The sequence below is a fragment of the Macaca thibetana genome, chromosome 2 (genome assembly GCF_024542745.1).
Source record: "Macaca thibetana thibetana isolate TM-01 chromosome 2, ASM2454274v1, whole genome shotgun sequence".
In the NCBI taxonomy this organism is placed as follows: domain Eukaryota; kingdom Metazoa; phylum Chordata; class Mammalia; order Primates; family Cercopithecidae; genus Macaca; species Macaca thibetana.
The window spans coordinates 97841238-97858615 of NC_065579.1; the positions used below are offsets into that span (position 1 = coordinate 97841238).

Sequence of the window (17378 nt, forward strand, 5' to 3'; positions counted from 1 at the left end):
TGGTGTGTCATGCTGAGGAGTTCCTACAATACTTTGTCAACTTTTTTTCTACTGAACTTTGAAATGACTTAATATTTCACTTATGTGTTTAATATAGATACCATTAATCCTTCCCTAGGTTCATGATTACTTTTAAAGGAAAAATGATGCCTTTGAGTCTGACTTCAACTCAAAGTTAACAAAAGAATACCACCTTGAAATTGTAGGACACTTGACAGTATTCTACAAATTGTCTGCAAAGCTAGAGACCTTAAAATAATGGATTCGGTGGCCACTAAGTTCCTGTTCACTTCTAGGAGTATAATACCCTCATTTGATAGATGTGGAAAGAAGTTAGAAGGTAATATGACTTGCCAAAGACCTTGACCACAGGTTACTTGAGTTTTGTCTGAGGTAGGTCTTCCCCCTTAGGTTTGAAACATAGTCATTTAGAATTATTTACTTCAATAAAATGTGTACTTTTAAAAAATAGCTGGCAATAAAAGCTAAAATCATGAGATTGGATACTAGATGGTTTGTAATTTTTGATTGCTCTGAGAATGCTTCCCTTCTCAGAAGTAATAAAATGAAACAGAATTTCTTTTTTATGTTTTCATTAGGTGTCCCTTGCACATACAAAAAAGAACCTGTTTGTATATCTAATGGAAATAAAATATGGACACTGAAGTTCTCTCATAATATTTCAAATAAGACTCCACTTGTCCTTCTACATGGTTTTGGAGGAGGTCTTGGGCTCTGGGCACTGAATTTTGGAGATCTTTGCACCAACAGACCTGTCTATGCTTTTGACCTATTGGGTTTTGGACGAAGTAGTAGACCCAGGTTTGACAGTGACGCAGAAGAAGTGGAGAATCAGTTTGTGGAATCCATTGAAGAGTGGAGATGTGCCCTCGGATTGGACAAAATGATCTTGCTTGGGCACAACCTAGGTGGATTCTTGGCTGCTGCTTACTCGCTGAAGTACCCATCAAGGTAAGTGGTGGTGACAGAAGAGTGGGATTAAAACTGTGCTTCCAAGTACCAGACTCTAGTTCTCATCTTTGGTGGTTTTAGTGTCGAGCCTTACAAGGCAGACATTCTCTTAAAGGACCCTATAGACCACACCACAACTGATGACCAATATAGTAGCTGAAATAATCGTGTCAGATCTTCCTATTACATGTACTACATGTTATTAGGCTTGGGAAAGGGCTTTCTATTTGTTAAACTTAGAACTGTAGAAACTTTAATGTATAATTTTAAGCCACAAGTAAAAATTATTTGTTACTATTATCGTTAAATCTATGGATCCAGCAGGCTTTGTCTAATGTTTTCTAAGTTATAGTAAGCTGTAAGGGGAAACCAGAAGGTTAGAAGATGTAGGTACTAGTGCTAGCTTTATGACTTAGAGCAAATCACTTAACATCTAACCTTTAGTTTTCTTTTATCTAAACTATAGAAAATATAACTTCATAGCATATATCCCAGGGTTTTTTGTTATACCATACCCTAACCTTTCTCATTATAAAACATTGAATTAATGAATATTTGCTTCAAAGTCTTTCTAGCATCATCTCCTTTCTTTGTCTTTTTTTTTTTTTTTTTTTTTTTTTTTTTTTTAAGAGAGAGAATCTCACTCTGTCACTGAGGCTGGAGTGCAATGGCGTGATCTTGGCTCACTGCAACCTCCGCCTCCCAGGCCCAAGCGATTCTTCTCGAGAGGCCTCAGCCTCTCAAGTAGCTGTGACTACAAGTGCATGCCACCACACTCAGCTAATTTTTGTAGTTTTAGTAGCGATGGGGTTTTGCCATGTTGGCCAGGCTGGTCTTGAACTCCTGACCTCAGGTGATCCACCCCACTTGGCCTCCCCTCTGTGATCTGGGATGACAGACCTGAGCCACTGCACCCAGCCTCTTTACCTTATTTTTAAATGCTGTTTTCTATTATTCATGTTACTACTGTGAGAGAAGGTCACATTTAAGTGCTAAGAAAACAGGAGAAACATTCATCTTTTGGAAAGAAACAACAAAAAATGAATATAGCATTTTTGTGTTGCCAGTGTATTTTTCCACTGGACTGATTTTTAAATCCAAATTTGCAACTGATTTTGACTTTGAGGTCTGTGAGTGAGACATGGGATGATGGTCATTTCAGAGTCTCTGTATATACCTATAAGATCGCCCCATTGCATAACTCTGGGTGTGTGTTCAACACAGAATTTGATGGGTGAAGCAGCAGCCCTGTGTCCCTGAGGTTCTCTTCCTCTGGAACAGCCACTTTTTCTCTATAGACTCTTTAAACTTTAGCATTTACACCTGATTTTTCTGATCTCATGGTCCTATATGTGCTAGACAGTAATAGTCCTGTCAACTGGTGGACCTGTTCTTTAAAAAGAAACGCAAATTTTCTTCTCCTGGTTGGCATTTTGGGGTTACTTTCTTTCTTTTCTTTTCTTTTTTTTTTTTTTTTTTTGAGCCAGAGTCTCACTCTGTCGCCCAGGCTGGAGTGCAGTGGCGTGGTATCTCGGTTCACCACAACCTCCATCTCCCGGGTTCAAGCAATTCTCCTGCCTCAGCCTCCCGAGTAGCTGGGATTACAGGAGCCTGCCACCATGCCAGCTAATTTTTGTATTTTTAGTAGAGACAGGGTTCTACCATGTTGGCCAGGCTGGTCTCAAACTCCTGACCTCAGGAGATCCACCTGCCTTGGCCTCCCAAAGTGTTGAGATTACAGGTGTGAGCCACCGCACCCGGCTGGGGTTACTTTCTTTTATTGTGTCTTACTGTTAGTGACAAACACCTATCTGCATTTATGGTGAAAGGAGAAGGAAGTGGATGCCTTTCTGGTACAAGTCAACAGGGCTATTTGTGGGAGTTGAACTTCCTTTGTTTTTTATCAAGTGTGTATTATGTCTGTGTCTGTCTTGTGGTATTTATTCTCTGGAGATGTGACATGGAACTCTGCAGGCTAGACCTTGGTCATTAAACCCTAAGTCTTAGAATCCTGACCCTTCATAGCTCTCTACTGATAAGGTCAGTTGGTAAGAGTTTCAGTTGGTAAGAGTTTCGTTTTCAATTGTGAACTGCTCTAAAGAAATAGGCGGTGAAGCTTCAGGGATTCAGAAGGGAATCAACACTTTAAAAACAGCTATAAAAGAGAATAGCAAAAGGTATCTAAAAACAAAGCTAGTGATTCCTGCATTGGATTGATTATATTTTAGAAAATGGTTTTTGGATGTTTGTGTCTAATGCTAGAAATAAAACTAGAGTACTGTATCAGGACCAAGAATCATAAGTAGTAGCAGTAGATGGATATGAGAATGCTTGAAATAATTAGCCTGTCTAAATTTGACTGGTTGCCAACAAAATTTTGAACTGTACGGAGTTTGTTGAATATTCAAATTTATATTCTTAACTGCATAAAACTTAAATTATTAAATACAGGTTAATTTCAAAATAATGATGTTTTCTGGATTTTCAGATATCTCCAATCATGATTATGTCCAGTCAGTCAGAACACCATGGTTGGCACATAGTGGCTGCCTAGTAAATATTTCTTGAATAGGTGATTTTGAAAAAGAATTATAAGCTAAGTTCACCTTTTAGCTTACAATTTTTTGTTCTTTTCTCTGTTCTTCTCTTTCCATTTTGCACAGAAGTATCAAGAGATAAGAACTGGTCATGTCATATCTTTCTAATTTATTTTTGGGAGAAAAATTAGTTTCAGATATGCAAGCATAAGCAGGCAAAGATTTCAGTTTTATGCCTTTTGCCCAGTTAATCTACATGTTAAGTTACTATGTCATAAAAACAGGTTACAGTGGAAATAAAGAGATCATTCTACATGTATGTGTGAGAGAAAGGTATTAGCATGTTTCTTCTAACATTTACACACACATATATGTATATATAACATACATGAATATTTTACAGAATTAAACAAATTGACCAGCCATTTAAACCAACAACTTTAGTTAGTTTAGAAGTGTGTTAAATCTACTAAATAAAAGTAAAATTTTGTGGCTGGGCGCGGTGGCTCAAGCCTGTAATCCCAGCACTTTGGGAGGCCGAGACGGGCGGATCACTAGGTCAGGAGATCGAGACCATCCTGGCTAACACGGTGAAACCCCATCTCTACTAAAAAATACAAAAAACTAGCCGGGCGAGGTGGCGGGCGCCTGTAGTCCCAGCTACTCAGGAGGCTGAGACAGGAGAATGGCCCGAACCCGGGAGGCGGAGCTTGCAGTGAGCTGAGATCCGGCCACTGCACTCCAGCCTGGGCGACAGAGCGAGACTCCGTCTCAAAAAAAAAAAAAAAAAAAAAAAAAAAAAAAAAAGTAAAATTTTATAGTTTATTTTTTCCCTATTCTAATAGACCAGATTAATACCCCATTGTAGCATATAATATAGGAAGACTGGAATTAACAATCTCACGGGCTTCCCCTTCTCCCTTGCTTTTTTCCTTCATTGCTGTTCAGTATGGCTTCCCTGGAAAGCACTTCTCTTTAAATGGAGAGGACAGGGAAAAATGAGTAGCTCTTGTCTTTTCTGCAAGGTGCATCGTCTCCTTTGGTGCCCTTTGGTCTTGCTGTCCACATGTTTATTCATATTACTAATAATGTTGCTTATATTTGTTAACTTTTTATTAAAAGGAATTTTTTTCTGCTTGATCCTGGTTGGGCAAATTTGTACAAATTTACATAGATGATCTGATAGTTAATAGTTCAGTAGACTCACAGATCCAAACATTAAACAGGATTAAACAGGACTGAATACTGTAAGTGTTCACCATTATAGCAAACTTCATATTAAGTGATGTTTAGTGTTTGGTGTGTCTTGAAGTTGGCATTCCCACTAAGCAGATGGGGTAGTTGTCAGGGTTGCCTTCTGTGTGATCTGGAATGTTTCACCTGAGCTGGAGAAGCTTCTTTGCAGCACACACATGCTTTCTCTGGTGCAACAGAGCAGTCCGCTTGGTATCAACAAACAGTTACCGAACTACATACTCAGTGCTCATCCAGCTTGCTTTTGATCCAGTAGCATTTTTATTATGCTGTCATGAGATTGAAATGAATCTTTGAGTTTCAGAAAGACTTTTGGTGGGAGTGGGGGGAGCGCTAAGAGGAGGGAAAAAGTGGTCTGGAGATCAAATGAAATTCAGATCATTTCTTACACTCACTGTGCCTCTTTTGTCTCTTTTTTTTCGATAGTGGACTTTGAGAATGTTACTTTTTTTTTTTTTTTGGAGATAGGGTCTTACTCTGTTGCACAGTCTGGAGTGCAGTGGCACAATCGTGGCTCACTGCAGTCTTGACCTCCTAGGCTCAACAATCCTCCCATGTAGCTAGTACTACAGGTGTGCCACCATGCCTGGGTAATTTTTTAAATTTTATGTAGAGATGGGGGGGTCTCACTATGTTGCCCAGGCCGGTGTCAAACTCCTGGCCTGGAGTGATCCTCCGGCCTCCAAAACTGCCAGGATTACAGGCATGAGCCACCGCACCCAGCTGATAATGTTATTTTGTTCTTTGCTTCCTCAGGTGTTGCAAATGTAATCTTTATTTTTTTCTTTTAAGTAAAATGACAGCTCCTTACTTTCTGTTTAATGCATGGAGGGAAAAAACACAAAAACAACGTTGTTTTATTTGTTGGGACTTAGTGTTCTAAGCCATACCTACTTCAGTCTTTGTCTTTTATGGGCAGCTCCATTCTTCCGTTTGTTACTTTTATAGGACAGTTTGAGGAGAAGAATGAAAATGCCTAGTTTAATGCACTTGTTTAAGAAGGATTCTTACTCTAAAGAACAAATAAAAGCTGATCAATTTTTGCCAGCATTTGGATTACAGGCGTGAGCCACTGTGCCTGGTCCAGTTTTTCTCTTTTAATTTTCCTTTCCTTCTGGCCCCTGCTGCTCAGGACCCCATTAAAAAGACTATCTGTATTTTGAAGATATTTGTTATAAACTAAGGAAAAGGAGATTATAGAAACTTTAACTTAGAAAGTATTTAGCAAAGAGATCTATTCCGAGTTACATTAGAGTAAGTTTTGACTAGTCTTTATTTCTCTACTGAAAAGTTTTTAAATAATTTTATCTTGAATTGCCTGGCTCTGTCTTCTGATTGTACAGAATGGAGTTGAGCAATTTTTGTTGGCCCTCTGCTGTTCTAGGAAAAACTGTTCTACTTGATTCGAAGTTGAAGGTATTTATTTAGTTTTTTGTTCTCCAGGCCTTCCCTTTTCTCTCTCCGGTGGCTTGGAGCCAATGGGAAATACCTGGGGCTGACTTCATTTTGCAAATGCCTCCTTTGTGCATTGACTAGCGTTCTTTCTGATTATTTTCCTTAAATTCCTTTATACATTTTGATCCTAGGTCTGATTGTTCTCCTTTCTTTGCTGCTTTTTTTTTTTTTTTTTCCCCTGAGACAGTGTCTTGCTCTGTTGCCCTGGCTGCAGTGCAGTGGCACGATCTTGGCTCACTGCAACCTCCGCCTCTGGGTTCAAGCAATTCTCGTGCCTCAGCCTCCCAAGTAGCTGGGATTACAGGCGTGCACCACCACGTCTGGCTATTTTTTTGTATTTTTTGTAGAGACGGGGTTTCACCATGTTGACCAGGCTGATATTGAACCCCTTGCCTCAAGTGATCCTCCTAACTCAGCCTCCCAAAGTGTTGGGATTACAGGCATGAGCCACCACGCCTGACCTGACTGTTGTTCTTGTTGCATTATTTCCGATTGGTGGCTGTCTTTAAATCTCATGAAGGTCAGGCTTATCTACCCTTGTTAGCATTTAGACCAAGTGAAATCAGGTCCCAGTGTGTTGGTACAGGTATTGTCCACTGCTTTGCCCTTAAGGGTGTACTCTGCTCACCATCTTCAAACTCAAGGCCAATTCTAATGATTAACGTTAAGAAGAATGCCTTTTTATATTTCAAAACTGATGAGCTGTTCTGTTGTTCCTGCTCTGCTGGTTCTTTATTTTTCTTGTGGTTTAAACCAGTCTCTGGTTCTTGACAAGGATGTCTAATAGGATGACTCGCATGTGCTGTCTGGTTGGACCCATTCTTTACCCTAAATGTGAACTAACAATCCCAGCAGGGAACCCTCTCTGGAATATTAAAGAGTAGAGTTTAGCTAATTATAGTTTAGATGTACATTAAAGCCCAGTAACTCCTATCAAGTGAGGAGATAATATTTTTACTAGAAGTAGAGGTTAGAAGAGAGCCTGGGACCTTGGTCTGGTGCAACGTTGTAGTCACCTGTGATCAAGCTCTTCTGAAGAATAAATACCTGTCTTTCCATGTTCCCTGGAATAAATTCTACTCTTGTAGTCTTCCTATTCTTGCTACTGTAACTAGCTTACATTTACTGAATATTTACCTTTTGATAGCCACTAACCTGAGTGCTTTGCATGGTCTATCTTATTTAAAATACCTAAAACCAAAAATAAGGAACAATTATTTTCTAGGGTTTTTACATGTAGTAGAAGCAGATGATATATAACTACAGTTAACTACAGTTTAGATGTTGTAGAGTTTTAAAAAATTATGTTCAAACTTTTTTTACTATAGCCCTTCTATATTGTTTGGATTAGAAAAATACAATTGTATCACCCCACAAAACTTGTTTCAGACACCCATGCACACATATATTAACATAATTTTGTGGCCAATATTCAATGCTTATGATTTATTTTTCTGTTCCAGACAGTATAATTTTATTTAGAAAAGACTAGACTGGTTGTTGACTATCTAAATGGATTTTGTTACTGAATAATGAGATTAATAAATAGGAATGATGTTCTGATGTCATCTGGGGGACCAGAAAAATCAAGTTGGATATGCTTATGCTATGATTATACTTTATAAAATTTGTATATGCTTAATAGACTAGGACCAAAAGAAAACATGGAAAAGCATATTAATCCAAATGTTTGCCAAGCATCTGCCACGTGCTAAGCCTCATACTAGGTTATGAAGACATAGAACTGATCAATTGTAGGGACAGTAGAACTGAGCAATTGTAGGGACATTCACTCCTTTTCAAAAAGGAACTGAAAGGTCATCTGCCTTAGTATATATACTTTGCATACTTTGTTAAACTGGCATTTTCACCTAGGGATGAAATTTTGAAGATCGTATTTAAAAGGCAAACCAGAACTAAGGCAAAAACAGTCACCTAGAGACAGATGAGACTTCTGTCAAGTTTTCCTTTGTCCTCCTGTTTTTGGGTTAGCAGGTCAGAAAGAGTTTAGAGCAGACTGAGCAAGATCCATTAACAAATTTGTGACAAAAATTTAACAATTGTTTAGGGTAGGGTATGTTTTAATGAAGAGTTCATTTTTCTCTTTGGGAAGTAAATCAATAGTGAATAATAGTGGCTGTTTCTTAACATGAATCTTTGCTGCTTTCAACTAGGTGGCTGTCTCGTTAGTTCCACTCATACCCGTTAGGCCTCTTCCTTCCCCTACCCCACATCTTATTGTGGGCTGTAATTAAAGGAATTTAGGGCCGGGTGCAGTGGCTCAGGCCCATAATCCCAGCACTTTGGGAGGCCAAGGTGGGTGGATCATGAGGTCAGGAGTTTGAGACCAGCCTGAGCAACATGGTAAAACCCCGTCTCTACTAAAAATACAAAAATTAGCTGGGCGTGGTGGTGCATGCCTGTAATCCCAGCTACTCAGGAGACTGAGGTAGGAGAATCACTTGAAACTAGGAGGCAGAGGTTGAAGTGAGCTGAGATTGCGTCACTGCGCTCCAGCCTGGGCGACAGAGTGAGACTCCATCTCAAAAAATAAAAAATAAAAAGGAATTTAGGAAGTGGTCGAAATATAAGAGATAGTCTTTGCCATTAAAAAACAAAGCAAAACACTCATTTCCAACCTCTTTCTGATACACTATTAGAAAATGTTCTCATATGAAATTTTTAGGCTGCGAAGGCATACTTCATAATTATATGAAACTCATTTATCACATATCTTCATACATCTTTATGGTTATAGTCTACATATGTTCTCAGTGCTGTGAAATCTAGAGTATACTATTAGGACCGACCTTGACAGTTAATAAAGGTTAAGTTTTACCTTTACTAATATGTCAATCTTACGTTGACTAGCCTATTTTTAGAAAACAAAGCCTTCTGCCCAATTCCTTGTCAGCATCTGTTAGTATGCTGGAGTAGAGAAATGTGGGTTTCAGCCCTAGTTCTGTGTTAACTAATGTTATATACCAGAGCAGGTCGTGTAGTACATCTCAGCTTCCTTCTTATCTAAGATGAAAGATTGCACCCAATATTCTCTAAGGGACCATAGAGCTCTGTGCTCTAAAGCTTTCTGTCTGAAAAAAAGCAGTCAACAGTATGGACCTGTTACTAACTCATTCTTATGCATGCTGACAACAATAATAGAATAGATTTTATATGAGGAATAGTACCATCTGTGCCCATGTTTTAGTTTCTTTACCTTTCTGTTTCAGTTATAACTTAGGAAAGGGACTTTAGAGTCATTGTCAGTTTATCCTTGGGAGATTTTTGGCTGGCATTTCTTGGCTGGTTTGGTTACAGTTGAACATTGTATTGTTTCAGAAGGATCTTTGTACTTTGTTTAGAATCTTTATGATGTATAAAGTATGATGCAACTACATGGAAGTACTGCTGATAGTTCTGGTTTTCCTTCATTGGGAAGAAGTTTCATAAGATGGAAAAATTAAAATGATTAACAATAAGAAATAATTGTATATGAAGTTGTACTAAAGATTTTCTATCTCTTGGTCAATGAAAAAGAAAATTGGGAAAGAATTGGGAACAGAATCTAATGTTAGTATAGCATGAAATCATGGATAAGGTAGATAGACGTGTTCTTTTTCAACAGTTCTAGAATCCCAAACTAAGGAGTGTTTTCAGTCCACATTACGTTATCCTCATGTTTATGAAAAGTTAATTTAAAGTACTTTTGAACCCACTTTAAGTCCTTAACTTCACTTAAATTTTTAGGATGGTTGATTCATAGGAGATAACTATTGTTGGTATCTGAGGCTATTTTATAAGAATGTGATATTGGGCCGGGCGCAGTGACTCATGCCTATAATCCCAGCACTTTGGGAGGCCGAGGCGGGCGGATCACGAGGTCAGGAGATCGAGACCATCCTGGCTAACACGGTGAAACCCCGTCTCTACTAAAAATACAAAAAATTAGCCAGGCGTGGTGGTGGGCACCTGTCGTCCCAGCTACTCAGGAGGCTGAGGCAGGAGAATGGCATGAACCTGGGAGGCAGAGGTTGCAGTGAGCCGAGATCGCGCCACTGCACTCCAGCCTGGGTAACAGAGCGAGACTCTGTCTCAAAATAAAATAAGATAAAATAAAAATAAATAAATAAAAAAGAATGAGATATTGATCTTTGGCCATTTTTGTAGTGTCAGCCGTGATATAAATGGAACCATTGGATTTTTCTGAGTAGCCAGTGATCTACATCATCTCCCAGATTGTAACTTAAATAACAAATGCCCTTTTTTCTTTTTCTCAATAAACACACAGTTGTGTACTCTATACATCTTTTATTATCCACATTTAGATATATTAAAAATAAAGCCCTCTTTCTACCATACACCGCTTAGATCCTACTGAATCTCGAAAGTTTACACAGGATAAGAGCATAATACGACCTGTTCCGCCATTAGTCTTTAACGTGAAGATTTTTGAAGGTGGTTCATTCTACCTTTGTTTTATAAATCATGCTAGCTCTTTATAGACTTAGGGTGATTTTACCAAATGAACTTAAATCTGTTCTTTCCCCCAACAGGGTTAATCATCTCATTTTAGTGGAACCTTGGGGCTTCCCTGAACGACCAGACCTTGCTGATCAAGACAGACCAATTCCAGTTTGGATCAGAGCCTTGGGAGCAGCATTGACTCCCTTTAACCCTTTAGCTGGCCTAAGGATTGCAGGACCCTTTGGTGAGTGCTTATGTTCTAGGAAAGCAAGATGTTTGTAGATTATCAGAAGAGAATTCACTATTGTTAGTCAAAATCTTTAAAAAAATCCTCAACCCTTACTTTTTCTCCTCTTCCTCTAATAAGCACCATGTCTTGCACAAAGATGAATGCAACTAGGCTCTTCTCCTCAAAGGGGACTCTTTATGTTGTAAACATTACAAATAATTAGCAAAGCAGAAAAGGAGGGAAATGCTGGGGATGAGGTTAGTTAGTCCTCAACACTCTAAAAAAAGCCAGACAAGCAGAGTGTTTTGGGGAGGATATAAGGACCTCTGCTAGTCCAGGGCCTGGGAGAAGTGTAGCATGTTGCCCTGTTGGCGAGCATTGGAGAACATTTGGCCAATTGATGATACTATTTGGTAGATCATAAAACCTGATTTGATTTACCCTGGGGGGGATAACAGGTACCACCACACTCACAGATTCTTCCCTTATCTATGTCAGAATGTTGGATAGATAAAGTTATTTTTTCCACAACATTTTAGGGACTCCTGATGTATATTTCTGGTCATATTTTGAGGCACCAATGTTTAGTCCCTGACTGACTTTTATTTGATTCTCAGCAGTTCTGTCTCAGCCCCATAGCCATGGGAATTTCCTTCCCTCATTGTCACAGATAATGATGTTCTGAACTTCTGCCTTTCCCCTGTACAACTTGTATGAGTTTGGAGTACTTTTAGTTGTAAGTAACTGAATACCCAAGTGGCTTAAATTATAAGGCCTTTTATTATTTCCTTAATAAGCAAACTGGAGATAGGTTTTAGCACTTGTTCTGGTTGCTTGCTCATTGATGTTAGGATTTGGGTCTGTGTCTGTGATTTTCTTGACTATTTTCCTCACGGGGGTTTGATGCCTGCCATGGCATTAAGCATCATCTCACAAATCAGCACTCTGATTTGTGAGCAAAAAGAAAGAAAAGCATGGAAAATGGTCCTTGTCTCCATAATGCTTTGTCAGGGAAGAAAGTCCTCTCTGGAAGGCTCCAGCCAACCTCCCCTTATGACTGCGCCCTCCTAGTCCTTCCACCAGCAAAGAAGAAATTTCTGTGACGGACCAATCATGATTTGTTCCCAGGGCCTGCTTTCCTGGGCGCATTGCTGCCTAATTGATACTATAGAAAAGATGTGTTCTAACCAGGTGCTGTGGCTCACACCTGTAATCCCAGCACTTTGGGAGGCTGAGGTGGGCAGATCACTTGAGGCCAGGGTTCGAGACCAGCCTGGCCAACATGACAAATCCCCGTCTCTACTAAAAATACAAAAAAACTAGCCAGGTATGGTGACACACACCTGTAATCCCAGCTACTCAGGAGAAGAGGCTGAGGCACAAGAATTACTCAAACCTGGGAGGTAGATGGAGGTTGTGGTGAGCCAAGGTTGTGCCACTGTACTCCAGCCTGGGCAACAGTGCAAGACCCTGTCAAAAAAAAAAAAAAGAAAGAAAGGAAAGATGGGTTCTGTTAGCAAGAAAAGAGAAGAGGCATGGGGGTATGGAGGAGGGTGTGGGATTAACTGTCATGCAGGTTACTGTAAATGCTGTTCCCTTTTGCCCACCCCTGGCCCTCCTTGCCCTAGTGCCTTCTCTTTGGATGGGGAGAGCAGTGGGACTGCAGGACTTAGAGGAGGGTATGGGGGTTGAATTGGTGACCACACTTTACTCAGTGCTCTGACAGATGGCACATTTTGCCTACCTGCAGTCTTTCAGCCCTCCCCAGTAGAGCCACTCCTCAGTATGATCCTCCTCTGGTAAACTACTTAAGAGCTTCGTTTAATCTTTATAACCCTGAAATAGAAATAGATTTTACTAGATCACAGGTACACAAATAACAATTATGGGAAAAATAAAGTATGAAGAGAAGTTAGGAGAAGTGATGGGCAAGGGAGGACACCTAGGAGAGGCTCTTTAAAGCCATGCCCTCAGCCTCCCATTATTGCTTGCACTTGGGGGTGGGAAGGTGATGTAGAATCAACTGCATGAGAGAATTTCTTGGTGGAGCTGTGTAATTCATCACAGATGGGAAGAGAGGGCCAGTAGAGAAGTAAAGCCTTGCTGGAGTTAATGGGGTAGTGGTACCAGAAAGGGAGACCAGTCAGTCTCTGGGGCCTCAGAATGGAAAAATGTGACTAGAGGAAAGCTTCTGCTCTTCATCCTCTTTCCCTTGTGGGCCTTGCCCTGGGCTTTTTCTTTTTTTCTTTTCTTTTTTTTTTTTTTGAGACAGAGTCTTGCTCTGTCGCCCAGGCTGGAGTGCAGTGGCGCGATCTCTGCTCACTGCAAGCTCTGCCTCCTGGGTTCACTCCATTCTCCTGCCTCAGCCTCCCGAGTAGCTGGGACTACAGGCACCCGCCACCATGCCTGGCTAATTTTTGTATTTTTAGTAGAGACAGGGTTTCACTGTGTTAGCCAGGAAGGTCTTGATCTCCTGACCTCGTGATCCGCCTGCCTCGGCCTCCCAAAGTGCTAGGATTACAGGCGTGAGCCACCGCGCCCAGCATTTTTTTTTTTTTTTTTTTTTTTTTTTTGAGACGGAGTCTCACTCTGTCACCCAGGCTAGAGTGCAGTGGCGCGATCTTGGCTCACTGCAACCTCCACCTCCCAGGTTCAGGTGATTCTCCTGCCTCAGCCTCCTGAGTAGCTGGGATTACAGGTGCACGCCCGGCTAATTTTTGTATTTTCAGTACAAATACAAAATGGGGGTTTCACCATGTTGGTTAGGCTGGTCTCAAACTCCTGACCTTGTGATCCGCCCGCCTCGGCCTCCCAAAGTGCTGGGATTACAGGCGTGAGCCACTGCTCCTGGGCGCCCTTGGCTTTTTCTAGAGTGGGGCTGTGTGCACCACCAGGGATAACCTTAGCAGGGGGTCTTGCTAGGGTCCTAAGAAAAAACTGAATTTATTTTCACACATAAATAATTATATATACTAGTTTACTTCATTTGGATGTTAATGTGTTGTAATTATGGAAGAAATACAAGTTAATACATTAATTTTATGTATGAGCTACTCACTGGCCACATTTAAAGAATTTATTTACCTACAAAAGTGCCTTCTAACTTACATGTTTTTGAGGCCCTAAAGCACATCTGCAAGTCAAAATACAATACTCTTTAATTCTTATATTAATATTTCCTTGGGGATCTTTAGGAGGACAGCTATCAGAATGTGTGCTTTTCACCACCTACAATATATATTTGAATACATATATATGTGTGTGTGCACATAACAGTCATTACACAGACAAGCACTAAAACTTTCTATATTATTTAGTTGATAAGTTAATTATAATTTAAAACATGCATTTTTTAAATTTCCTGTTAAATAGGTTTAAGTCTAGTGCAGCGTTTAAGGCCTGATTTCAAACGGAAGTATTCTTCAATGTTCGAAGACGATACTGTGACAGAATACATCTACCACTGTAATGTACAGACTCCAAGGTGAGGGTTAGGTTTCTCAATTCACTGTGTGTGTGTGTTTTAGACTATTTTTTTTTTTAATATTTGTTTATTTATTTGAGATGGAGTTTTGCTCTTGTCGCCCAGGGTGAAGGGCCATGGCTTCATTTTGGCTCACTGCAACGTCTGCGTCCCGTGTTCAAGCGATTCTCCTGCCTTAGCCTCTGAAGTAGCTGGGATTACAGGCATGCGCTGCCACGCCCAGCTAATTTTTTTGTATTTTTATTAGAGACGGGGTTTCTCCATGTAGGTCAGGCTGGTCTTGAACTTCTGACCCCAGGTGATCCGCCCACCTCGGCCTCCCAAAGTGGCATGAGCCACCATTCCCGGCCTTTTTTTAAAAATATATCAGTGGTCCAGAAGATTTTTGTCAGTAGTTAAATTACTGAATTTAAAAGGACATGTGTCTAATACATTTTATTTTACTCATCTATTCTTAGAGTACCCACTGTATAAAACATTGTGCTGAGTTCTGATGGCAGATTAAAAAGTGAGATGTTCACTCTTCGCTCAGAGTTCTTATGAATAAGTTATAGAAGTCTTGGTCTTGGGCATCTCCAAGAGACGGTTTGAGTTGAGAGTTGAAGAATTTCACATGAAGTATTTCCCAAACTGAGTATGAATGTTTCATCAAAAAAAGAAAAAAGGGTGCCAGATTAAACAAAAGTAAATGGGTGTCTGTACTATGAATTATCCTTTACTATACCGAAGGGTATTAAATTTCCCAAGTGAGTGGGAGACGCTGTGTAGTATTTTTCAAGTCCATTTGATGATTGTACTCCTGAACAACTCTAAACATCTGTAGGTCAGCCTTAGAAATGCAGCTGCAGAGGGTGAGGCGGAAGTGAGGGATTCTGCATGTGTTTTGACAGTGATTAGAAGGAGAGAGACAGAATGGGGCATAGTAGCAGAGGGAGCAAGAGGGCCAAATGTATTTTTTACAAATACTACTTATGGATGTTGGGTGAAAAGTACTAGTAGAGAAAACACAGCCTGACGACAGTGGTGAACTAGGAGGAGGCCAAACGATAAGGCCCTAGAGTTTCTAGGAGGAGCAACAAGAATAGAGTGCAAAGATGAGAGCTACAGTTCTCATGCTATGTCATGTACTGAAATTATTGGGGGTGCTTGTTAAAATGTGACTCCTGAGGCTAATTTCTAAGACTGAGACTAGCATTTCTGGGCTGCATCTCTAACAAATACTCTGGTGATTCTGCATAGGTGGGTCATGGAGCACACTTTTAAGACAGAGAAGTGGTATCTCATCCTTTCTAAGACTGAGGTTTGGATGAAAGGCTAAGAGGGGAGATGCAGAGGCGGCCTCCCTCCCTTTTATTTCCTCCCTCGCTTTTGGCAGATAATATGTACACCTACTTTATTAAAAAGATTGAGGCCATGGTAGCTATTTATAGGTGTAGCTGTAGCCTCAGTCTTTTTAATAAAGTAGGTTAGAGGTTCTCTGCCAAGAGTGAAGGAGGCTAGAGGTTCAAGGTCCTCAAGAGATTGAGGTTTTGTGACTTGCTAGGCAGTCAGATCTTGTGGATTAGGTGAACACATTGATTGACTTGCTCCAACAGCGGTTTTTAGGGGTCTGCCCCAGGAACATCATTCCTTTTCCTGCATGGTCTAAGTTTTACTCTTCACGTCCTCTTATTTCATGATTACATGTGTTCATGTAGTCCTAGTTTGTTACCTTTCTTGTGGTGAGACTTGAATTCTTCATAGAAGGCAAGTTAGAACTTTGTCTAGTTCTGTAAGAATAGCAGAAGTGGCCAGGTGTGGTGACTCACGCCTGTAATCCCAGCACTTTGGGAGACCGAGGTGGGCGGATCACAAGGTCAGGAGTTTGAGACCAGCCTGACCAACATGGTGAAACCCCATCTCTACTGAAAATACAAAATTTAGTTGTGCGTGCCTCTAATCCCAGCTACTCAGGAGGCTGGGGCAGGAAAATTGCTTGAACCCGGGAGGCAGAGGTTGCAGTGAGCCAAGATTGTGTAGCTGCACTCCAGCCTAGGCAACAGAGCGAGACTCCATCTCAAAAAAAAAAAAAAAAAAAAAAAAAAAAAAAAAAAAATAGCAGAAGTGACAACAAATAGACCTATCCTGAGAGTTTGCAAGAATATATTATCTGAGTTTCTTAACTTGGTAATGGTTTTGGCATTGCAGGTGAAATGCTGGTGCCATGAACCTGGGGATAAGCTACCTTCTACATCAGTTTAAATAAGGGTGAAAAAACATATTTTTAACTGTCTCCACAGTAAATAATTTAATGATAGAAAATTAAGGTTGTACATTTTGGTTTACAGGAAAACTTTTTAAAAAATCAGCTAAAGTATACAGCAGCCTTGCTTATCTAACAGTGATCTGTGAGATTTGTTCCTTACACTATCTCATAAATTATTGTCTATTTAAGCTGAGGTTTTTCTTAAGTGCTGGAAAAGCTAAATATGAATGTGTTTTGATAGAAGTGACAGTGCAATGCATACTCATTCCCAAAAATCATACATTGTGATTTTCTCCTTGCCGTTAAAGTGGTGAGACAGCTTTCAAGAATATGACTATTCCTTATGGATGGGCAAAAAGGCCAATGCTCCAGCGAATTGGTAAAATGCACCCTGACATTCCAGTTTCAGTGATCTTTGGCGCCCGCTCCTGCATAGATGGCAATTCTGGCACCAGCATCCAGTCCTTACGACCACATTCATATGTGAAGACAATAGTAAGTGTGTGACTTGATTTGGGTTTTTAGGTATGAGTGAAGTCTGTTTTATTATCTCCTTTAAAAGAGGTTTTAGGTCATCCTGGTGTTACAGGTCATCTAAGCTATACCTGCAGCCTCAGTCAGGGACCTGATACCACATGTGTTGGGTGCAGGGTTTGGCCTGCATACATCTTCATGTCCAAACCATGAACCACCTTTCTGAGTGACTTTTCCTGTCCCTAGAGCCACAGCATTAAGAGA

The 17378-nt window shown here is 40.3% G+C and overlaps 2 protein-coding genes across 4 annotated transcripts in view; one reads left to right on the forward strand and one right to left on the reverse strand.

Moving 5' to 3' along the window:
• Positions 1-17378, reverse strand: part of HIGD1A (HIG1 hypoxia inducible domain family member 1A) — a 1051097-nt gene that overhangs the window by 878955 nt on the left and 154764 nt on the right. The window lies entirely within an intron of this gene.
• The window catches only part of ABHD5 (abhydrolase domain containing 5, lysophosphatidic acid acyltransferase), a 32841-nt gene that overhangs the window by 10508 nt on the left and 4955 nt on the right, over positions 1-17378 (forward strand). For 2 of the 3 annotated variants that reach the window (XM_050780427.1, XM_050780428.1), the window contains exons 3-6: positions 600-972; positions 10772-10926; positions 14284-14395; positions 16949-17135. In XM_050780427.1, coding sequence (XP_050636384.1) covers positions 600-972; positions 10772-10926; positions 14284-14395; positions 16949-17135 — 827 coding nt within the window. The remainder of the gene's footprint in view (positions 1-599; positions 973-10771; positions 10927-14283; positions 14396-16948; positions 17136-17378) is intronic. The other variant, XM_050780429.1, reaches the window with a different exon arrangement.